At 43.7% G+C, this 22,479-nt stretch overlaps 1 protein-coding gene across 3 annotated transcripts; it reads left to right on the plus strand.

Moving 5' to 3' along the window:
* Positions 1-22,047, plus strand: LOC135524801 (cysteine protease ATG4B-like). 3 transcript variants are annotated; one of them, XM_064952627.1, is made up of 14 exons: positions 1-74; positions 752-853; positions 3,209-3,280; positions 3,396-3,494; positions 5,630-5,731; positions 6,151-6,223; positions 6,956-7,035; positions 13,890-14,092; positions 14,277-14,355; positions 15,037-15,182; positions 18,597-18,653; positions 19,993-20,089; positions 20,190-20,303; positions 20,518-22,047. In XM_064952627.1, exons 1-14 carry the CDS (start codon positions 65-67, stop codon positions 20,583-20,585), a joined length of 1,302 nt encoding a protein of 433 aa, XP_064808699.1. In that variant the 5' UTR covers positions 1-64; the 3' UTR covers positions 20,586-22,047. The 3 variants fall into 3 exon arrangements, with proteins under 3 accessions (XP_064808699.1, XP_064808701.1, XP_064808702.1); XM_064952630.1 differs by lacking the exon at positions 1-74 and adding an exon at positions 1,812-1,965 and having other exon boundaries at positions 772-853; XM_064952629.1 differs by lacking the exon at positions 20,190-20,303.
* Positions 22,048-22,479: the final 432 nt, after the last annotated feature.

The following is a 22,479-nucleotide window of genomic DNA, read 5'->3' on the forward strand; positions in this document are numbered from 1 at the left end:
GATTTCTTATTGGTCGTATGATATTTCTGCCTGTTTGGACAGATCAACAACACATTATGTCGGGATGGATGCAGGTAGGAAGTCTTTTTCAAGAAAATCAAGGATCTGAACGTTTTTTTTTGTATATTAGCCAGCGTCTGAACAAAAGCAAGCCACTTGTAGATTACTATATTTCAATTTGTACATCAGTTGAGGTTTAAATGTTACATATGTGTTGAATGTGAATAAAGAATAGTCAGTAGCCAGTTAACGTTAGCTATCAACCAGTCATTGCAATCATCCCATCCAGACAGACCGCCTAAACTATTATTAGTCTAGTTAAACAAGCACTCGGTGTATGTTGGACTGAAAACATCCAGTAGGCGAGCAGAACCAGGTCCAATATAAACGAACCGGATTGTTCCGTGTCACTCGCTTGCTATCTACCGACAGCTGCTGAAAGTGACAAGCCAAATAAATGTATTTGCAATGTCATTCTCTGTCGCAAGCCGGGCCAGCCAGCTAGCTAGTTCAGCTGTCAAACTGCAGTGAGAGAGTCTGTTTTGCCATTTTGAAAGTGCTTGGACCATAGCTAATAGTCCTAATGTTATTTACATCAATATACAATCAACTGTCAAAGTGGTCATTTTGTATGAAGACGACCACATCTGATCATGAATGATTCCTTGTTCAAATAGGGATCCCGTGTGTGTGTGTCGTGTACGCTATGTAGCAAGGTGTTCTGAATCAAATGTACTTCTCTATATTTCAGCTACTCTCACGTACGACACACTTGGCTTTGGAGAGTTGGAAGATTTTCCAGAGACCTCCGAGCCAGTGTGGATCTTGGGGAAAGAATTCAACGCACTCGCAGGTAATTGGATACATCAGGTGGGCGTGGTGTAAATGTTGTGTGTTCTTCTTGTGTCCTCGTCACGTCACTGTGAAATATGGAACGAATCCATTAGTCATAATGTCAATGCAGAAGTATAGGCCTACAGAATAAACACATAGATCTATCTACATAGATGGTACAGCAAAAGGCTAATCTGAGAAGCAGTCTCTTTTTTTAAGCTGACATTCCACTCCGGTCATTTGCTAAAGAGACTGTCCTGTCATCTCAAGGTTCAATATGCAGTTTAATGGTTTTTATTCTAGGCGTGAAGATATTTCAACATGTCTAGACGATTTTAAAGGCTACACTGATCACTTGTGCTTGGCTGCCAAATGTATGGTGTCCCCATGGGCTTAATGTTTAAAATGAATGTAATGGGATCATCGTTATTATTTTAGCTATCCACGGTAGATGTACCTCCTAATGAAAGAGGCTCCCCATCCTGCTGATGTGAGCTGCTGGCACTTATGTGTTTATGGGGGAGAACGTGAACTTGCAATTTCCAAAACTTGAGCTCAGTTGGGGAATCTGGGATTTGCCTACGTCAACAGCCAGGGTTTTTTTAATATATTTTTTTTATTTTTTATTATTGCACATTTTAATGAAACTGACAAATATCTGGCTTGCATAGCACAGGTGGTGGTTGTAAACTCAATGTAGTAAGCCAGGCCTAATTTACACTGAGTGTACAAAACATTAAGAACACCTGATCTTTCCATGACATAGACTGACCAGGTGAAGGGGAGGAGTCAGGGGAGGATGAAGGATTTTTAAGCCTTGATACAATTGAGACATGGATTCTATATGTGTGCCATTCAGAGGGTGAATGGGCAAGACAAAATATTTAAGTGCTTTTGAATGTGGTACGGTAGTAGGTGCCAGGTGCACCGGTTTGTGTCAAGAACTGCAACACTGCTGGGTTTTTTACGCTCAACAGTTTCCTGTGTGTATCAAGAATGGTCCACCACCCAAAGGACATCCAGCCAACTTGACACAACAATGGGAAGCATTGGAGTCAACATGGGCCCAGCATCCCTGTGGAACACTTTGGACAACTTGTAGATGCCACGGTGAATTGAGGCTGTTTTGAGGTGGGCGGGGTTAACTTCTGACTTACATCTCTGTCTTCACTGTTCCTTTGACCAGCCATACCTATCCATGTAGCTCTCTCTTCCATCCTCTCTCTATGGCTCCTATAGCTATTGAACCAGTAGCCGAGCCCAATGCGTGTGCCAGAAGTGACAATATATTCTGAAAAAAATATATAAACATAACATGCAATTTCAAAGATTTTACTGAGTTATAGTTCATCTAAGGAAATCAGTCAATTTGAAATAAATTAGTTAGGCTCCAGTCTATTGATTTCACATGACTGGGAATACAGATATGCATCTGTTGGTCACAGATACTTAAAAAAAAAAAAGTAGGGGCGTGGACCAGATAACCAATCAGTATCTGGTGTGACCACCAATTGTCTCATGCAGCGCGACACATCTCCTTCACATAGAGTTGATCAGGCTGTTGATTGTGGAATGTTGTTCCCACTCCTTTTCAATGGCTGTGTAAAGTTGCTGGATCTTGGCGGGAACTGGAACACGCTGTTAACACATGCTACTGACTATTCTTTATTCACGCTGTTGTGCACGTCGATCCAGAGCATCCCAAACATTCTCAATGAGTGACATGTCTGAGTATACAGGCCATGGAAGAACTGAGACATTTTCAGCTTCCAGGAATTGTGTACAGATCCGTGTGACATGGGGCCGTGCATTATCACGCTGAAACATGAGGTGATGGCGACGGATGAATGGCAAGAGAATGGGCCTCGGAATCTCGTCACAGTATCTCAGAAGGCCCAATGTTAGAATGTTTTCCTATCAAATTCATGAATGAAGTTAGAATGTTTTCCTATCCCATCTAATTTGCATAAACATTGTGATTGAATGATAGCTGTGAGGGTTATCAAATCGTCTGATATTCTGGAGTTCCATAATGATAGAATGTTAATTTGATGGTTTTCCCGAAAAGCCAGTCTCTTTGGCACATGACACGAGTGCCCGAGGAATAGCTGAATAGAGACTGGCGGCAGGGTAGCCTAGTGGTTAAAGCGTTGGACTAGTAACCAAAAGGTTGCAAGTTCAAACCCCCGAGCTGACAAGGTACAAATCTGTCGTTCTGCCCCTGATCAAGGCAGTTAACCCCACTGTTCCTAGGCCGTCATTGAAAATAAGAATATGTTCTTAACTGACTTGCCTGGTTAAATAAAGGTTAAAATAAATAGGCTATAACAGAAGACCTACTTCTTAGCTAACTCATTGTCTTTGTTTTATCCAGAAAAGGATGACATTCTTTCAGATGTCACTTCACGGTTATGGTTCACCTACAGAAAAAACTTCCCACCCATTGGTGAGTAGCCCAATCCTACTGTAGCTTGGAGCCACAGAGTAAACCAAGGTCATTTTTGATTGTATAGGCTAATCTTATTGGCGTATCAGGTGCATATTGTTTCAATGTGTTCTAGGAGGGACAGGGCCCACGTCCGACACAGGCTGGGGCTGCATGCTGCGATGTGGGCAGATGATCCTAGGCGAGGCCCTGGTCTGCAGGCATCTAGGCCGAGGTAAGGATGACTGCTTTACTAATTCTTTAGCGTCATCTGCTCCCTGAAGAATACAGCTGGTGGTATTGCGCGTACCCTTCAACGTTAGCTTCCATTATCCCCCCCCCAACGTTAGCTTCTATTACCCCCCCTCAACGTTAGCTTCTATTACCCCCCTCAACGTTAGCTTCTATTACCCCCCCCCTCCCCTTCTATTACCCCCTCAACGTTAGCTTCTATTACCCCCCTCAACGTTAGCTTCTATTACCCCCCTCAACGTTAGCTTCTATTACACCCCCAACGTTAGCTTCTATTAACCCCCCCAACATTAACAACATTAGCTTCTATTATTCCCCCCAACGTTAGCATTATCCCCCCTCAACGTTAGCTTCTATTACCCCCCCAGCGTTAGCTTCTATTACCCCCTCAACGTTAGCTTCTATTACCCCCTCAACGTTAGCTTCTATTACCCCCTCAACGTTAGCTTCTATTACCCCCTCAACGTTAGCTTCTATTACCCCCCTCAATTACCCCCCCTCAACGTTAGCTTCTATTACCCCCTCAACGTTAGCTTCTATTATTAGCTTCTATTACCCCCCTCAACGTTAGCTTCTATTACCCCCCTCAACGTTAGCTTCTATTACCCCCCTCAACGTTAGTTAGCTTCTATTATCCCCCTCAACGTTAGCTTCTATTACCCCCTCAACGTTAGCTTCTATTAACCCCCTCAACGTTAGCTTCTATTAACCCCCTCAACGTTAGCTTCTATTATCCCCCTCAACGTTAGCTTCTATTATCCCCCTCAACGTTAGCTTCTATTACCCCCTCAGCGTTAGCTTCTATTATCCCCCCCTCAACGTTAGCTTCTATTACCCCCCTCAGCGTTAGCTTCTATTACCCCCCCTCAACGTTAGCTTCTATTATCCCCCCTCAACGTTAGCTTCTATTACCCCCCTCAACGTTAGCTTCTATTATCCCCTATTACCCCCCTCAACGTTAGCTTCTATTACCCCCCCTCAACGTTAGCTTCTATTATCCCCCTCAACGTTAGCTTCTATTACCCCCTCAACGTTAGCTTCTATTATCCCCCCTCAACGTTAGCTTCTATTACCCCCTCAACGTTTTCTATTATCCCCCTCAACGTTAGCTTCTATTACCCCCCCAACGTTAGCTTCTATTACCCCCCCCAACGTTAGCTTCTATTACCCCCCTCAACGTTAGCTTCTATTATCCCCCCTCAACGTTAGCTTCTATTACCCCCCTCAACGTTAGCTTCTATTACCCCCTCAATTAGCCCCCCCTCAACGTTAGCTTCTATTACCCCCCCCCCATTCTATTACCCCCCTTCTATTACCCCCCTCAACATTAGCTTCTATTACCCCCCTCAACGTTAGCTTCTATTACCCCCCTCAACGTTAGCTTCTATTACCCCTCCCCCTCAACGTTAGCTTCTATTACCCCCCCAACGCGCTTCTAGCTTCTATTACCCCCCCGTTAGCTTCTATTATCCACCCCCTCAACGTTAGCTTCTATTAACCCCCCCTCAACGTTAGCTTCTATTACCCCCCTCAACGTTAGCTTCTATTATCCCCCTCAACGTTAGCTTCTATTACCCCCCTCAACGTTAGCTTCTATTACCCCCCCCCCAACGTTAGCTTCTATTACCCCCCCTCAACGTTAGCTTCTATTATCCCCCCTCAACGTTAGCTTCTATTAACCCCCTCTTCTATTATCCCCCTCAACGTTAGCTTCTATTATCCCCCCTCAACGTTAGCTTCTATTAACCCCCCCAACGTTAGCTTCTATTACCCCCCTCAACGTTAGCTTCTATTATCCCCCCTCATTAGCTTCCCCCCTCAACGTTAGCTTCTATTACCCCCCCTCAACATTAGCTTCTATTACCCCCCTCCCTTCTATTATCCCCCTCAACGTTAGCTTCTATTACCCCCCTCAACGTTAGCTTCTATTACCCCCCTCAACGTTAGCTTCTATTACCCCCCCAACGTTAGCTTCTATTATTCAAGATGTATTTGCCCCCCCCTGAATGATCTCTGTCACAGTGTGGTACAGATCTCTTATTGCGCTGTACTAGAGTACTCTGTTCAATAGAGCAGTTGTTTCACACAGCGAATGATAATGGTGTTTTTGTTAAGCAGACTGGAGATGGGTGAGAGGCCAGCCTCAGAGAGGACAGTACATCAGTATCCTCAACGCCTTCCTTGACAAGAAAGACAGCTACTATTCTTTACATCAAATTGGTGAATACTGACTTGTAATTAATTCAATTTAAACTACTTTATTTGTTTCTTGGAAAATAGTTTTCCTTTGATTTGTAATCTCATAACAATGATGCACGGATTCAGTCATACTTTATATTTAGAAATGGATGGGTGGTATTTCTTACAATAATAGTGTGTTTCTGACCGCCTACTACAATATGACAAATATAATCACAGATCAGAAGTCGGGCATCTTTATTGGTACAACAGCGTCTTTGTCTTTATCAACTAACATCAGTTGTCTGTGTACTGCAGCCCAGATTACATCATTATTAGGATAAAACATCTGTGTACTACAGCCCAGATGACATCATTATTAGGATAAAACATCTGTGTACTACAGCCCAGATGACATCATTATTAGGAAGGCACTAACATCAGTTTTCTGTGTACTGCAGCCCAGATGGGAGTCGGGGAGGGGAAGTCTGTAGGCCAGTGGTACGGACCGAACACAGTGGCACAGGTACTGAAGTAAGTACAGTGAGCTCCTCACTCTAGATCAGGGCTCTCCAACCCTGTTCCTGTAGAGAGACCCTCCTGTAGGTTTTAACTCCAACCCTGTTCCTGGAGAGATGCCCTCCTGTAGGTTTTAACTCCACCCCTGTTCCTGGAGAGAAACCCTCCTGTAGGTTTTAACTCCAACCCTGTTCCTGGAGAGAAACCCTCCTTGTAGGTTTTAACTCCAACCCTGTTCCTGGAGAGAAACCCTCCTGTAGGTTTTAACTCCAACCCTGTTCCTGGAGAGATACCCTCCTTGTAGGTTTTAACTCCAACCCTGTTCCTGGAGAGAAACCCTCCTGTAGGTTTTAACTCCAACCCTGTTCCTGGAGAGAAACCCTCCTGTAGGTTTTAACTCCAACCCTGTTCCTGGAGAGATACCCTCCTGTAGGTTTTAACTCCAACCCTGTTTCTGGAGAGAAACCCTCCTGTAGGTTTTAACTCCAACCTTGTTCCTGGAGAGATACCTTCCTGTAGGTTTTAACTCCAACCAGGAGGGTATATCTAGATGATCATCTAGTTACTAGATTATGACTGTCCACTTTCAGCCTGATTTAAGACTAGTCCTGGATAAAAAATAAAATCATGCTCAATGAAGAATTAGTTCAGGACCTGTCTTAACCCATGTCAGGAAATCAGGCCCTAAGTGTTTACGGTCATCATCTAAAAACTAACCGTGTTGAATATTGTCCGTCTTGCCCTCAGGAAACTAACCGTGTTTGACTCGTGGAGTCGTCTGGCGGTACATGTTGCTATGGACAACACCGTGGTGATGGAGGAGATCAGTGAGTAGTGAACATGATACTTCATCATTACCACTGTGCATGTCAGCGTATAGAACATTCACTGCGTGTACAGAACATTCACTGCGTGTACAGAACATTCACTGCGTGTACAGAACATTCACTGCGTGTACAGAACATTCACTGCGTGTACAGAACATTCCATGACACAGACTGACCCGGTGAAAGCTATGATCCCTTATTGATGTCACTTGATCAATCCACTTCAATCAGTGTAGATGAAGAGGAGGAGACAGTTACATATCATGTTTAAGCCTTGAGACAGTTGATACATGGATTGTGTACGTGTGACATTCAGAGGGTGAATGGGCAAGACAAAGATATTTAAGTGCCTTTGAACGGGGGTATGGTAGTAGGTACCAGGTGCGCCGGTTTGTGTCAAGAACTGCAATGCTGCTGGGTTTTTCCACACTCCCCAACAGTTTCCTGTGTGTATCAAGAATGGTCCACCACCCAAAGGACATCCAGCCAACTTGACACAACTGTGGGAAGCATTGGAGTCAACATGGACCAGCATCCCTGTGGAACGCTTTCAACACCTTATAGAGTCCATACCCTGATGAATTGAGGATGTACTGAGGGCAGAAGGGGGTACAACTCAATATTAGGAAGGTCTTCTTAATGTTTTGTACACTCGGTGTATGTCGTTGTTGGGGGGAATCAGTCATGGTACTTCTAAGGGTGACGTGCTGCTGGGGCGGTTCTCCCTCACCTTTTTCCATCTGAGAAGACACAGAGCTGGTAAAAAAACAATTCTGATCAATTATAATGAATTACCACTAAAATTCTGATGACAAACCCTGAAATCTGTACAGCAGCCTAGAGGTTAATGATGTCTTCTTTTCTCCCTGTACAGCAGTCTAGAGGGTTAATGGTTTCTTCTCTCTCTGTACAGCAGTCTAGAGGGTTAATGGTTTCTTCTCTCTCTATACAGCAGTCTAGAGGGTTAATGGTTTCTTCTCTCTCTGTACAGCAGCCTAGAGGTTAATGATGTCTTCTTTTCTCTCTGTACAGCAGTCTAGAGGGTTAATGGTTTCTTCTCTCTCTGTACAGCAGTCTAGAGGGTTAATGGTTTCTTCTCTCTCTATACAGCAGGTGGTGAAGGTAGGAAACAACACCGCTTCACTGATCCTTAACACAGGGGCCCCACAAGTGTGTATGCTCTCTGGCCCCAGAGGGTTATGCTTCTTCCCTCTCTGTTCACCCAGACTAGAGTGGTCATGATGGTTTCTTCTCTCTAACTCAATTATCAAGTTTGAGACTATAGGCTACATCTTCTAGCTGAACAGCGAACAGTTTTGACTGGGCTGTTGCGGGAACTGTATTCCTCAGTGGTAGGGATGTTCATAAAACAGGCCAGCTCAGTGGATGAATGAAATGTGCCCTTGTTTGGGTGTAAGGCCTGATCAGAGCCTGGAGCCTGACCCTATCTGGAAGTTGGTGTCCCTCACAGCTCCGTGGGATAAGCACCATGGTCTTGAGCGGATGCATGACCTGTTTCTAGATTGGAAGCCAGTGGAGGTCGGAGGAGCGGGGTTTCGTTTGAGATGAATGGGAATACAACACCAACATTTATTTTTATGCTGTTTTGGATGAGTTGTAATTCTACACAGTTAATGTCACTACTTTATGAATTTGCCCATTTAATCTATGCAAATATATTAAAAGAAATAAAAATTAAAAAAACATCAAGTGCCTGATGAACCTGCGCCGCTTCCTGAAAACCGAGGAAAGGAAGACCCAGGATGTTGTAGAGCATGGAACCATTACAGGAACGGGACATGTGAACATAGTTGAGAACGACAGGGTGTTGTCCAGGATCACGCCATTGTTCTTAGCGCTCTGGGAGGACACAATGGAGTTGTCAACCGTGATGGGCGAGATCATGGACATTAGACGGGCAGTCCTTCCCCGGGAGGAAGAGGTTCAGCTTTGAGGTGGTGATCCGTCATCCACACTGATATGTCTGCCAGACATGCAGAGATGCGGATGACCACCTGGTCATCAGAAGGGTGAAAGGTGAAGATGTTTGTTTGGGGTCTGCATAGCAATGATGACATTGACAGTGTTTTATTTAGAATTCAAGTGACACTTAACCAGCATGGCTAGCAGAGCATTCTGCAGCAATACACCATGCATTCTGATTTGACACCAGTGGTGATAATTTATGGCGACAGGACAGATGACCCACGCCACCTGGTAGGAGCTATCTGTCCAGGAATGGAGTAATGGATCCATCGTGGGCCTGGCCTCCAGATGCCCACCTCGGAGAGGGTGGAGAGGAGGATCTGATGGTTCACAGTATCGAAGGCAGCCGATAGGTCTCAGAAGGATGAGCGCAGAGGAGAGAGAGTTAGCTTTAGCAGTGCGGAGCGCCTCCGTGATACAGAGAATCTAAAATATATTTTCAGTTGAATGACTAGTCTTGAAACCTGACTGATTTGGATCAAGAATTTTCATTCTACAGAGATAAAAAAAGAGCTGGCAAAGGACGCACTTCAAGGATATTTTTGAGAAAAAAGAAAGAAGGGATACTGGTCTGTTCCTTGTTGAAACAAACAGGAAGGACCCATGTTAAAGTCTATTCAGAAGGTGACAATCGGAATCCTGCTTCAAGATTGAAGACGGAATGGGATATAGCCGCGGTCAGGGATGAGTTGATGCATACGAGAGACTGAGTTCATCAGGAAGTGTATAAGAGGATGTTGTTCCCACTGTGACTATTAAAACCTACCCAAACCAGAAACCGTGGATAGACGGCAGCATTCACGCTAAACTGAAAGTGCGAACCACCGCATTTAACCATGGCAAGATGACTGGGAATATGGACGAATAAAAAAACTATGTAGTTATTCCCTCCGTAAGACAAAACGTCAGTACATAGACAAAGTGGAATCGGAATTCAACAGCTCAGACATGAGACGTCTACAGGGTCTACAGACAATCAAAGGGAAAACCAACCACAAAGGGAAAATCAGACACGTTCCGGACACCGACGTCTTGGTTCCGGACAAGCTAAACACCTTCTTCGCCCGCTTTGAGGACGACACAGTGCGCAAACGCGGCCTGCAACCAAGGACTGTAGACAAAGTGAAATCGGAATTCAACGGCGCAGACACGAAATTACACATTACAAAACCACGTTGCGGACACCAATGTCTGCAGACAATCACGGACTACAGACGATCACGGACTTTAAAGGAAAAACCAGCCACGTTGCGGACACCAATGTCTTGCTCCCGGACAAGCTAAACCCCTTCTTCGCCCGCTTCGAGGATAACACAGTGCCATCGACGCAGCCCGCTCCCAAGGACTATGGGCTCTCCTTCTCCGACATAAGTAAGACATTTTAAGCATGTTAACCCTCGCCAGGCTGCCGGCGCGGACCAGCTGGCTGGAGTGTTTACGGACATATTCAATCTCTCCCTGTCCCAGTCTGCTATCCCCACTTGCTTCAAGATGTCCACCATTGTTCCTGTACCCAAGAAAGCAAAAGGTAACTGAAATAAACGACTACAGTCTCGTAGCCCTCACTTCTGTCATCATGAAGTGCTTTGAGAGTCTAGTTAAGGATCATATCACCTCTAACTTACCTGATACCCTAGACCCACTTCCATTTGCTTACCACCTCAATAGCTTCACAGACGATGCAATCGCCATTTGCACTGCACACTGCCCTATTTCATCTGGACAAGAGGAATACCTATGTAAGAATGCTGTTCATTGACTATAGCTCAGCATTCAACACCATAGTACCCTCCAAGCTCATCATCAAGCTCGAGGCCCTGGGTCTGAACCCCGCCCTGTGCAACTGGGTCCTGGACTTCCTAACGGGCCGCTCTCAGGTGGTGAAGGTAGGAAACAACACCGCTTCACTGATCCTTAACACAGGGGCCCCACAAGTGTGTATGCTCGGGCCCCACAAGGGTGCATGCTCAGCCCCCTCCTGTTCACCCATGACTGCGTGGTCATGCACGACTCTAACTCAATTATCGAGTTTGCAGACGACAACCATAGTAGGCCTGATTACCAACAATGACAACAAAATGAAGGCGCTGATCATGGACTTGAGGAAACAGCAGAGGGAGCACCCCCTATCCACCTCGAAGGGACTGTGGTGGAGAAGGTGGAAAGCTTCAAGTTCCTCGGCGTGCACATCTGCGACAAACTGAAATGGACCACCCACACAGACAGCGTGGTGAAGAAGGCACAACAGCACCTCTTCAACCTCAGGAGGCTGAAGAAATTCAGCTTGGCCCCAAAGACCCTCACAAACATTTACAGATGTACAGTTAAGAGCATCCTGTCGGGCTGTATCACCGTCTGGAACGACAACTGCACTGCCCGCAATCGTAGGGCTCTCCAGAGGATGTTGCGGTCTGCACAACGCATCACCGGGGGCAAACTACCTGCCCTCCATGACATCTACACCACCCGATGTCACAGGAAGGCCAAAGGGTCATCAAGGACATCAACCACCCGAGCCACGGCCTGTTCACCCCGCTATCACCCAGAGGATGAGGTCCGTGCAGGTGCATCAAAGCTGGGCCCGAGAGACTGAAAAACAGCTTCTATCTCAAGGTCATCAGACTGTTAAATAGTCACCACTATCCGGCTACCACCAGGTTACTCAACCCAGCACCATAGAGGCAACTGCCATAGACTTGGAATCACTGACCACTTTAATAATGGAAAGCTAGTTGCTTATAATAATGGAAAGCTAGTTGCTTATAATAATGGAAAGCTAGTTGCTTATAATAATGGAAAGCTAGTTGCTTTTAATGTTTACATACTGCTTTACTCATTTTTATTTGACCTTTATTTAACTAGGCAAGTCATATCTTATTTTCAATGACGGCCTAGGAACAGTGGGTTAACTGCCTAGTTCAGGGGCAGAACGACAGATTTGTACCTTGTCAGCTCGGGGATTTGAACTTGCAGTCTTTATGTTACTAGTCCAACGCTCTAACCACGAGGCTACCCTGCCACCCCTGCTTTACTCATATGTGTATTATTATTTTAATTTTAGATTTGTGTGTATTGTTGTGAATTGTTAGATACTGTTCTGTTGGAGCTGGAAACACAAGCATTTAGTTAGATATTACTGTACTGTTGGAGCTAGAAACACAAGCATTTAGTTAGATATTACTCTACTGTTGGAGCTAGAAACACAAGCATTTAGTTAGCTACTACTGCACTGTTGGAGCTAGAAACACAAGCATTTAGTTAGCTACTACTGCACTGTTGGAGCTAGGAACACAAGCATTTCACTATACCCACAATAACATCTGCTAAATATGTGTATGTGACCAATAATAATTTGATGTTGTGTCCAAACCTTTGACTGGTACTGTCGGTATGCCTAAATTGGTGTTTTGAGGGTATTTAAAAAATATATAACAAATTCTTGAGACTGTGTGGGCATAGGAAGACGTGGCAATTGGAGGGTGCATGTTCTATATTGATAGGCTTTTCAATGGGATACATCTGTTCTATATGATGATAGGCGTTTTCAATAGGATACATCTGTTCTATATGATGATAGGCGTTTTCAATAGGAAATATCTGTTCTATATGATGATAGGCGTTTTCAATAGGATACATCTGTTCTATATGATGATAGGCTTTTCAATATTATACATCTGTTCTATATGATGATAGGCGTTTTCAATAGGATATATCTGTCGGGAACAAATTGAGGAAACGATGACTCATTTTACATGTGTTTTGTAGTGCTCCCTCACCTAAAACTATTACTAGACCACTGGGTACTCATTACCATTATCATTACCACTATCATTACCATTATTGTTTATCATTATCACTATCGTTACCATTATCATTACCACGATCATTATTGTTATCGTTCATCGTTGCCGCTGTCATTATCGTTCATCATTACCAGTATCATTCATCATTACCCCTATCATTATCGTTCCCCTTGTCATTCATCATTACTATTATCATTCATCGTTACCACTATCATTATCGTGGTCACTATCATTGCCGTTACCACTATCATTATCGTTACCATTGTCATTCATCATTGCCACTCATTTACCATTATCATTCATCATTATCACTATCATTCATCGTTACCACTATCGTTACCGTTGCCATTGCCATTCATCATTACCACTATCATTACCATTATCATCCATTGTCATTATCATTCATAATTACCGCTAACATTACCAATATTGTTATTGTTCATCATTACCACTATCATTATCACTACCATTATCAATCATCATTACCGATATAATTACCATTATCATCCATCGTTACCCTTATCAATCATCATTACCACTATCATTGCCATTATCGTTCATTATTGCCACTATCATTACCATTATCATTACCGCTATCGTTACATATATCATTACCATTATCATTCATCATTACCACTATCATTATCATTCATCATTACCACTATGCCTCATCAATGTATAGAACATGTGGTTAAAGACTGGGGCATCAACTGTTACTCTTAACGTTAACATAATCCCATTTATTATGTTTGTTTTGTCAGTGCAGTCCAGGTAACCCTACGGGATCTTGTGGATCACCTATGGACCAGTCTCCATCAGACTTATAGATGGGAACAGGCTATTGACCATTTATGAGACGAGTGAGCTAGACTAATGGTACTTATAGATGGGAACAGGCTATTGACCATTTATGAGACGAGTGAGCTAGACTAATGGTACTTATAGATGGGAACAGGCTATTGACCATTTATGAGACGAGTGAGCTAGACTAATGATATTTGACCTCTCCTCTCCCCCAGAGCGTGTGTGTATTTACACAAAATATATTCTTGTTTTTCTCACCAGAGCGGTTGTGTATGCCCTGGCTGGACTATGGTGGAGCAGCGTGTGCAGAGCCCCCGGGGTGGATGCCGAAGCATAACGGCTGCCTGGAGGGGGCCTGTGCCCTGGCTGAGGAGGAGACGGCTCTCTGGAAGCCCCTGGTCCTCCTCATCCCTCTCAGGCTGGGCCTGAGCGACATCAACAAGGCCTACATCGAGACCCTGAAGGTTGGGACAGAGAGTCCAATCATACCAAAATAATACACAATTGCATTGAATTGACATGGCAGTTTGATTTTGTTAAATGACCAAAACGTCACCTGCTATTATTTAAAGGCTCAGCCATTTGCCTATTTTTCCTCAAGTGCCTCTTTTTATAAATGACCTCTCTTTCTGTGTCTCTTCTAAACAGCAATGCTTCCAGCTGCCCCAGTCCCTGGGTGTCATCGGAGGGAAACCCAACAGTGCCCATTACTTCATAGGCTATGTTGGTATGTTCTGTACACTAACATTACATCTGAAGAAAAGTCTTAAAAACACATTTGCTTACTTCTCTGAATCGTTCAGCTAAAAGCAGACACTGTTCAGTCTTGTCATTTGCGGAACATATTTTTGATATCCAGACATTCTATGTACACTACCGTTCAAATGTTTTGGATCACTTAGAAATGTCCTTGTTTTTGAAAGACAAACACAGGATAGAAAGTGGAGTGGGAGGCCCCGGTGCACAACTGAGCAAGAGGACAAGTACATTAGAGTGTCTAGTTTGAGAAACAGAATTCTCACAAGTCCTCAACTGGTAGCTTCATTAAATAGTACCCGCAAAACACCAGTCTCAACGTCAACAGTGTAGAGGCGACTACGGGATACTGGCCTTCTAGGCAGAGTTGCGAAGACAAATCCATATCTCAGACTGGCCAATAAAAAGAAAAGATTAAGATGGGCAAAAGAACACAGACACTGGACAGAGGCCTCGAAGGCCAGCATCCTGGTGTCGCCTCTTCACTGTTGACACAGACTGGTGTTTTATGGGTACTATTTAATAAAGTTGGATTCACCTGGTCATTCAATGTCATGGAATGTTAATGTTTTGTATACCCCGTGTGTCTGTTATTCCAATACACTTCTGACTGGTCTCCTTACTGTATGGCCCCTATCCTATCACCCCCCAGGAGAGGAGTTGATCTACCTGGACCCCCACACCACCCAGCCTGCAGTAGAGCCCTGTGAGGACGGCCAGGTCCCCGACGACACTTACCACTGTCAGCATCCGCCGTGCCGCATGCACATCTGTGAAATAGACCCCTCCGTCACAGTGGTAAGAAGGACAGAGGCAGAACTGACAGTGGGGAGAACAAGTATTTGATATACTGCCGATTTTGCAGGTTTTCCTACTAAAGGTCTGTCATTTTTATCATAGGTCCACTTCAACTGTGAGAGACAGAATCTAAAACAAAAATCCAGAAAATCACATTGTATGATATTTAAGTAATACATTTGCATTTTATTGCATGACATAAATATTTGATACATCAGAAAAGCAGAACTTAATATTTGGTACAGAAACCTTTGTTTGCAATTACAGATATCATACGTTTCCTGTAGTTCTTGACCAGGTTTGCACACACTGCAGCAGGGATTTTGGCCCACTCCTCCATACAGACCTTCTCCAGATCCTTCAGGTTTCGGGGCTGTCGCTGGGCAATATGGACTTTCAGCTCCCTCCAAAGATTTTCTATTGGGTTCAGGTCTGGAGACTGGCTAGGCCACTCCAGGACCTAGAGATGCTTCTTATGGAGCCACTCCTTAGTTGTCCTGGCTGTGTGTTTCGGGTCGTTGTCATGCTGCAAGACCCAGCCACGACCCATCTTCAATGATCTTACTGAGGGAAGGAGGTTGGCCAAGATCTCGCGATACATGGCCCCATCCATCCTCCCCTCAATACGGTGCAGTCGTCCTCTCCCCTTTGCAGAAAAGCATCCCCAAAGAATGATGTTTCCACCTCCATGCTTCACGGTTGGGATGATTCTTGGGGATGTACTCATCCTTCTTCCTCCAAACACGGCGAGTGGAGTTTAGACAAAAAAGCTCTGTTTGTCTCATCAGACCACATGACCTTCTTCCATTCCTCCTCTGGATCATCCAGATGGTCATTGGCAAACTTCAGACGGGCCTGGACATGCACTGGCTTGAGCAGGGGGACCTTGCGTGCGCTGTAGGATTTTAATCCATGACGGCGTAGTGTGTTACTAATGGTTTTCTTTGAGACTGTGGTCCCAGCTCTCTTCAGGTCATTGACCAGGTCCTGCCGTGTAGTTCTGGGCTGATCCCTCACCTTCCTCATGATCATTGATGCCCCACGAGGTGAGATCTTGCATGGAGCCCCAGACCGAGAGTGATTGACCGTCATCTTGAACTTTTTCCATTTTCGAATAATTGCGCCAACAGTTGTTGCCTTCTCACCAAGCTGCTTGCCTATTGTCCTGTAGCCCATCCCAGCCTTGTGCAGGTCTACAATTGTATCCCTGATGTCCTTACACAGCTCTCTGGTATTGGTCATTGTGGAGAGGTTGGAGTCTGTTTGATTGAGTGTGTGGACAGGTGTCTTTTATACAGGTAACGAGTTGAAACAGGTGCAGTTAGTACAGGTAATGAGTGGAGAACAGGAGGGCTTCTTAAAGAAAAACTAACAGGTCAGTGAGAGCCGGAATTCTTACTGGTTGGTAGGTGATCAAATACTTATGTCATGCAATAAAATGCTAATTAATTACTTAAAAATCATACAATGTGATTTTCTGGATTTTTGTTTTAGATTCCATCTCTCACAGTTGAAGTGTACCTATGATAAACATTACAGACCTCTACATGCTTTGTAAGTAGGAAAACCTGCAAAATCGGCAGTGTATCAAATACTTGTTCTCCCCACTGTATGTAGGTCAAAGAAGATGGAGCAATACTTTAGCTTGTAGGAACAACTTCATTTTCTCGGTAACCTAAATATTGACCCGTTTTCATCAAGCTGCCCACTCAAGAAAAAAAATCATCAAACAGTAACTAGTGCCTGTAACCTGGTTCAGGTTGTCAGTCAGTCAACCTACCAGGGTAGTACCAACCAACAATAAAATCACATTGATCACATCTTTACTAATGCTGCAGAAATCTGCTCTAAAGTAGCATCCAAATCAATAGAATGTACTGATCATAGTATAGTAGCCACATCTAGAAGGCTGGGCCTAGTGTCTAAGAGATCATACAAGAGGCTCTGTAGGGATTCCTATGTTGAAGATGTATAGAGTATTTATTGGTGTGATGAGGAGCCATCAGACGCTGCACTTGATCCCTTTAATTGGGTCTTCCACATACTGATAACCCATTTAAAGGGATACTTTGGGATGTTGGCAATGAAGCCCTTTACCTACTATACACCTTCCTAAAATGTAGTTGCCCTCTTTCCCCCCGCTGCAGTCTTGACAGAAACCGGTACCTACCACCGTAGGCCGTTCAAAGGCACTTAATGGCACACACACACACACACACACACACACACACACACACACACACACACACACACACACACACACACACACTCTGAATGGTACACATACACAATCCATGTCTCAAGTCTTACAAATTATTATTTAACCCTGTCTCCTCCCCTTCATCTACACTGATTTTAAAGTGGATTTAATAAATTATTAACGTCCTTCAAAACTTCACGCAAAGACATACAGATGGTATCCACGAATTCATCTGACTCTGGGGAAGTAGATGCAGCTAAAATCCCTGATTATCCCTTTAAGAAACTGACTGTAAAAACTGCTAAATCTCCGTGGATTGATGAGGAATTAAAACATTTAAGTACAAGGCAAAAGGAACGGCAAATAACTGCCGATTGACAAACGTAAACTGAGAAATTATGTGACGAAACAAAAATAATATGTACTGGACTATGAAATACATAAATTATATTAAGGAGGATAGTAAAAACATTTTGGAGTGCCTTCATTTTACATTTCGGTCACAAAGGCGAACGCCGCTCCATGACTGAACACAAATGACTGAAAGAAATCGATGACAAGAAGATTATGGGAGCTATTTTGTTAGACTTCATTGCGGCTTTTGACATTATCGATCATAGTCTGCTGTTGAAAAATCCCATCTGTTATAGCTTTACATCCTCTGCTATATTGTGGATCGAGAACAACAACAACATAACCATGACTACACGGAACTCTTCCACATCAAGTGGGCAGTAAAATCTGATTTTAAATTGTATATTTTGTAAGCGTCACGGAACAACGTGGAAAGTGAAGAGACACAAACTCAAGCATTCTAGACACACACTGTAGTGTTGTGGATTTTATATTGTACATTTGTAATAGAGGAGTAATATATATTGTATGGTGTAATGTTTTATTTACAATGTAGGCTGTTGTGTTGTGAGGTCAAAAAACAACAACTTTTTTTAACCCTTTTTGGACATTTACATTTACATTTAAGTCATTTAAGTCAAGACCCCAGGAAGAGGTGAGAATTCTAATAAATACTAATGATAGCATTAGCAAAAGCTAATTCTGATGACCACTATATGAAGTGAATGGCTAAATGCCTCTAAGATGGTTATTTGTGATTCTAGTTCGATAGATGTGTTTTTAGTTTTTGCCATAACAGATTGTTTTAACACAGTAAAGCAGACCATCCTACAGTTGTCTTGTTTTCTGATGTTTACCAGGGTTTCTTCTGCAGAACGGAGGACGACTTCGATGACTGGTGTATGTGTATTCGAAAGGTACGCTGTTTTAACGTTTTAGCTGTTAAAGGAAAAATACACCCCAAAACCACTCATTCATTTAATATATTATATATATATATTATATAATATTGTTAAATAATACTATGTGAGAACAATATGTTTCATTTTTTTATTAATTTATAATTCGTTATAATAATGTCGGTAGCAACATGGAAAATAGTCGTGGAAATATGTTGCAGTTCAAGTAGACTACAAACCCCACAATGCAATGCTCTCGAATGGGCTGGCTGGCTGGCTAGCTACACACAATACCAAAGGCAATATCAGCATGTGAAGTAGCTAGTTAACTGTAAAACCGCCCAAACAAACCGCACTATCAATTTAGTCTACAAACTCACCGTGTTCAACCTGCAGATCGATGTGCCTCAGAGTGGAGTCTGACCTGTACTTTTGAGGAGATGGTGAAACGCTGCCCATGCTACGTCAATGGGCCGCACAGTGCATTCTGGGCGATTCTGGGGACAAAGAGCACTCTCCGTCAAGGAGTGAAATGGAGTCTATTGGGCGCTAGCTCAAAAACCCAAACATTACCACACATTTTTGTCAACAAAAAGTACAACATTACAAATCTTTCAATATTGCTAAAAATTTGATCAATGGCTCATTCGAAAGAACATTCTCCTGAGTTATAACATCGACCAGTATTGTAATCTGACATGTATGATAGACGTTTTCGCAATCTAAAAGTCCTATTCCTATTGACCTCCGGTGTAGTGAGAGAGACTTTTATCACAGTGCTACATCATACCGGCCGGGTTTCTGTCTGCTTAAACGCCAATGGCTCAGATAAACATGAAATGACTATCGATAGAACATCACTCAAAAGAGATGCATTTAAAAACAATATAACATTCAAAATGGGTGACTCTTTCCTTTTCTAAAGAATTCACCTTGATGTAACCGATGTGAAAAGACTAGGTAGTTAGCGGCGGTGCGTGCTAATAGCGTTTCAATCGGGTGACGTCACTTGCTCTGAGACCTTGAAGTAGTTGGTCCCCTTTGGACCGTGGCTTTTGTGGCGCGATGGGTAACGATGCTTCGTGGGTGACTGTTGTTGATGTGTGCAGAGGGTCCCTGGTTCGCTCCCCGGTAGGGGCGATAAGAGGGACAGCTATACTGTTACATTGACACAACTGATTTTCTGATGTGTTCGTCCCTATTCCCCTGGTTCCCAGTAAGGCGACAGCCAATAGGGGATATAAAGAATGAAAGGGGTGGTTCAGTTAGCCAGGCCCTGTGAGTATTGGGTCCTATGGCGCTGAGTGTATTATCTAACCTGTCTTTCCCCCTCAAACCTGTGCCTCCCTCCCCCCAGTTGTCCCACACTAGAGGAAGCCTGCCTATGTTTGAGCTGGTAGACTGTCAACCATCTCACTTCGCCTGCTCTGTAGACGTGCTCAACCTCACTCCGGGTAAATATCAAACCCTTCTGTCTACTTGACCTGTCGGGGAAGAGATATTCTCTTGACCTGTGAGGGGGTCGGGAATATTGTGATTTACTTCTCTTTACAGGTGAGATTCAGGCTGGGATTCAGTCAGAGGTGCGTTGTGGACAAGCGCATTGCACTACCGACAAAGCGCCTTTTAAAGGCAATTTCCCTGATGTTCGCGGAGATCGCGTTCACGGTAAAATAACATTTTTAAGAAACTGCTGGCGTCGGCTCAAGACATTTTAAATGTCTACAACACACCTTTTTGTTTGTGCTTGAATCCTGAATCCGGGACAATATGTTGAAGACTAGAGAATGTGATTTGATGTATCAACAGATTATACATGTGTTTAAAGACACTGATGTGATAACGTTGCTAAATTTGAATTTCTCCATCTCCCGTCTTCTAGATTTCTCAGACCGGTCGGAGCGGATCTTTGATTCGGAGGATGAAGAGTTTGAGATCCTGTCCCTGTGATGAACAGGTGGAATACAGATACTATCTGTCCTGGCAGAAACGACGATTCTTCTCTGTATCAGAAGGGAAGCCATAGGGCACAGGAGATGACTGGTGACATCACTAGCCCAGTCTGGCACCAGTGGTGTAGTGATGTGTCAAACAGTTGTCTTCTGGTCAGTCACCTGGTGCTCTCCGTGTCCAATGAGGAGACTCCTTGCTGCGAGGTGGTACCAGGTAGTGCTCTCCGTGTCCAATGAGGAGACTCCTTACTGCGAGGTGGTACCAGGTAGTGCTCTCCGTGTCCAATGAAGAGACTCCTTGCTGCGAGGTGGAACCAGGTAGTGCTCTCCGTGTCCAATGAGGAGACTCCTTGCTGCGAGGTGGTACCAGGGAGCGCTCTCCGTGTCCAATGAGGAGACTCCTTGCTGCGAGGTGTCCAATGAGGAGACTCCTTGCTGCGAGGTGGTACCAGGTAGTACCTCTCCGTGTCCAATGAGGAGACTCCTTGCTGCGAGGTGTCCAATGAGGAGACTCCTTGCTGCGAGGTGGTACCAGGTAGTGCCTCTCTGTGTCCAATGAGGAGACTCCTTGCTGCGAGGTGTCCAATGAGGAGACTCCTTGCTGCGAGGTGTCCAATGAGGAGACTCCTTGCTGCGAGGTGTCCAATGAGGAGACTCCTTGCTGCGAGGTGTCCAATGAGGAGACTCCTTGCTGTGAGGTGGTACCAGGGAGCGGGAGCTCTCAGGAAACATTCAGTGCTACGTGCATCTTCACATTGGTTCTCCATTTTAAGTCTTAATTCAGTTTCAGTGCATCTTCACATTGGTTCTCCATTTTAAGTCTTAATTCAGTTTCAGTGCATCTTCACATTGGTTCTCCATTTTAAGTCTTAATTCAGTTTCAGTGCATCTTCACATTGGTTCTCCATTTTAAGTCTTAATTCAGTTTCAGTGCATCTTCACATTGGTTCTCCATTTTAAGTCTTAATTCATTTTCAGTGCATCTTCACATTGGTTCTCCATTTTAAGTCTGAACACATTATATATGTCCTTTAAGTCAGGGGTGTCAAACTCATTCCGTGGAGGGTGTCGGGTTTTCCCCCCCATATTGAATTAAGACCTAGACAAATAGGTGATGGGAGTTCCTTACTAAATTAGTGACCTTTTAATTCATCAATCAATTACAAGGGTGATGTGGAAAAAGAAAGACAGACACTTGGCCGTCTGTGGAATGAGTTTAACACGTGTTGCTTTAAGTGATATGGTGCCTTTCTCCCCCCCCCACCCCCTAAACTGATTTACCATAACACACAACGGTGTCTTTAGGAACTTGGTTTACTCTGTCCACTTGTATTGACTGATGTAAATTGTAAATCAAAATGTGGTTGAGTGAAAGTTTGCAGACAAAGTAGATAGCTTGTATTATAATTTGTTTATTGAGAGAGTACCATTTTATATTAAAAAAAAAACTCTGTACTGAACGCTGGCTCATTTTAACGATGATGTATTTCCTCGAACGACACATGAAGAAAAATGAATGGACGTGTTAATGAAAATACAGTTTAAAAAGTTAAAGCTTGGACATTTCATTTAGTCGTTTTGGGCTGTGCTCTAGAGAATTAAGGATTTGAAATAGTTGATTTATATCCACTTAAATATTGTACAAACTATATCCTCTTCATATTCATGTATTTTCCCTTCTCTGACCTCTCTTCATATTCAAGTCCTTTCCCTTCTCTGACCTCTCTTCATATTCAAGTCCTTTCCCTTCTCTGACCTCTCTTCATATTCAAGTCCTTTCCCTTCTCTGACCTCTCTTCATATTCAAGTCCTTTCCCTTCTCTGACCTCTCTTCATATTCAAGTCCTTTCCCTTCTCTGACCTCTCTTCATATTCAACAAGTCATTTCCAGT

Source organism: Oncorhynchus masou, chromosome 31, assembly GCF_036934945.1.
Source record: "Oncorhynchus masou masou isolate Uvic2021 chromosome 31, UVic_Omas_1.1, whole genome shotgun sequence".
NCBI classification, from domain to species: domain Eukaryota; kingdom Metazoa; phylum Chordata; class Actinopteri; order Salmoniformes; family Salmonidae; genus Oncorhynchus; species Oncorhynchus masou.